This window comes from Austrofundulus limnaeus, unplaced genomic scaffold (genome assembly GCF_001266775.1).
Source record: "Austrofundulus limnaeus strain Quisiro unplaced genomic scaffold, Austrofundulus_limnaeus-1.0 Scaffold2348, whole genome shotgun sequence".
Lineage (NCBI taxonomy): Eukaryota > Metazoa > Chordata > Actinopteri > Cyprinodontiformes > Rivulidae > Austrofundulus > Austrofundulus limnaeus.
In genome coordinates this window covers 10,255-12,300 of record NW_013954750.1, presented here as the reverse complement: position 1 = coordinate 12,300, position 2,046 = coordinate 10,255, and the positions used below count along the sequence as shown (strand labels likewise).

The following is a 2,046-nucleotide window of genomic DNA, read 5'->3' as shown; positions in this document are numbered from 1 at the left end:
AGCACTCTTTAAGTACACTGATGATCAGTGCGGCTTCAAGTATACTAAAGTATACTTAGATTTAGTATACTTGGTATAATATTTTTTCACCTGGGCTGGATTAAACTATACCCTGGATTAAACTATACTCTGGATTAAAGTACATCTTTCTCTCAAGCAAGTCTGAAAATAGAGCTTCACAAACATTTCCATTCCCTTTAGATAATAACAACTTTATATATTTATAGTGACAATATAGTTTAGATTTTTCTTATTTGTCTGTAATATTAAAATAAGAAAGTCTTTTCTTCAGCTGACCAGCTTGCTTGACTGCAGTTAAAACTCTCAGCTTGTCACCGCTCTATATGGTTTTATTAGGCACTCATATATATTCACCTTGCTATTTATAGCTGTGTTAGTTAGCTGTTARCGGATTTAAAGCTGGCAAAACCTAATTTAGCAGAAACTAATTGGTTTGCTATTGGTTTTCAAAGTTAATAAAAAAGCTAAGTTGCTAAACAAAAAASTTGTTCCACTATTTGCTGTTAGCTGAAGCATGCCCACCACTGCCAGCTACACACTGAACACAGAACAACCCCTCTACACTTTATATAGCAAATTCAAGATTTGCACATCAGCATCATTATCCTTTCACATCAGCTTGTTTGAATGGACAAAGAGGAAGGTGAAACACTGCTGAAGTTGTTCCTGTAATTCTGTTWCAGCTGCAACAGCCCACGTTTCTCCCACAGTGGACCCTCTCCTGGCTGGCCTGGTGTCTGCCCTCATTGTCGCTGCTGTTATCATCGCTTTGCTCCTCTTCCTCAAGCTGCGCAGGAGAGACAGCAGACCGGCGTTCCGCAGGCTGCAGGAACTTCCCATGGTGAGCATTTTCACCACATCCAGGTAGCACTCCATCTGTCAGGAGAGATGCTACGTCAGTCGCTAAATCTATTTATGCAGTTCTCGTTTACAGTACACAGTTTTTAATGACACCTCTTATATCTGATTAGAAAATGTCTGACAGTTGAGCACTAACAAGAATATGAATGGGGGAAAAAAAAAAGCCATAATAGTAATGTTTTTGCATTTTTCCTGCACAGGATGACATGATGGAGGACACGCCCCTGTCCACGTACACCTATTGATGGAACTCCAACAGAACTTTTGATCCTCTCCAGTCCAGTGTTAAATCATAGTGGTTGTTAAAACTGGTCTATGCTTTTTAAAATTGCACCTAAAAAAACTGGGTCAGYGTTAAGGTCTCCACATACTCCATCCAAWGCCAAACAGACGACGCGCCGACGTGTTTGTTCGGTGTTTGTTTTCGCACACACCTTTCATGAGACACACAATGCTTGGCTCCTGGAAACCCCTCCTGCTGTGGTATGAGGTGATTTTCGTCGTGCCACTGCAACAGTGAGAACTGAGTTTGGCAGTTGATGTGGAGCATGCTGAGGCCTTTAGTCTGAGCTGCTTCTATTTACCCACATTACTGGCACAAAGGGAAAGAGCCTGTGAACAATGAAGACCTGCTGAATGATGGATCTCGTTGGAAAAAGTTTGTTTTGGTGTGTTTAGTGTGCAAGTACAGTTTAGGCAAAGAAAAGAGATACAGTTGTGTTGATCAGTGTTGCAGTTTGCACTGACCCAGACTTTTTAAACTCACATGTTGGGGAGTTGGTTTAATTACCAGTTTAATTCTGTCAGAAACGTTGACTGAAATGTCTGACGAGAAGAAAACAAATATTTGATTTTAGATCAAAAAGAAAAAATCAGTAGGTCCTCTGGATGGTTCTTCTTTAGTGAAACGTTTCTTCTCTCCTCCAAGACACTTCTTCAGTCTGGTCACCTGAGTTCACCTGAGTTTCAGGTGAACTCAGCCTTATAAGCACTGCCTCCACATGGACAAACAGGTTAGTCACATGCAAAAGAGGGCCATCACCTAACAATAGGCTTGATTAGCTCTATTGTTCATAGAGGGTCATGTGCCCCATCACCTGACGTATTGGTTTGGATGCTTCGGCTGCGGTTCTTAGGTGTCGTGTCATGTGTATGTAGTGAATG

At 41.2% G+C, this 2,046-nt stretch overlaps 1 protein-coding gene across 1 annotated transcript in view; it reads left to right on the top strand.

Moving 5' to 3' along the window:
- LOC106510839 (mucin-5AC) overlaps positions 1-1,789 on the top strand; it is a 22,462-nt gene extending 20,673 nt beyond the window's left edge. The window contains exons 4-5 of the mRNA XM_013999565.1: positions 705-862; positions 1,083-1,789. Of these exons, the coding sequence (XP_013855019.1) occupies positions 705-862; positions 1,083-1,127 (203 nt within the window). The 3' untranslated portion in view covers positions 1,128-1,789. The remainder of the gene's footprint in view (positions 1-704; positions 863-1,082) is intronic.
- Positions 1,790-2,046: the final 257 nt, after the last annotated feature.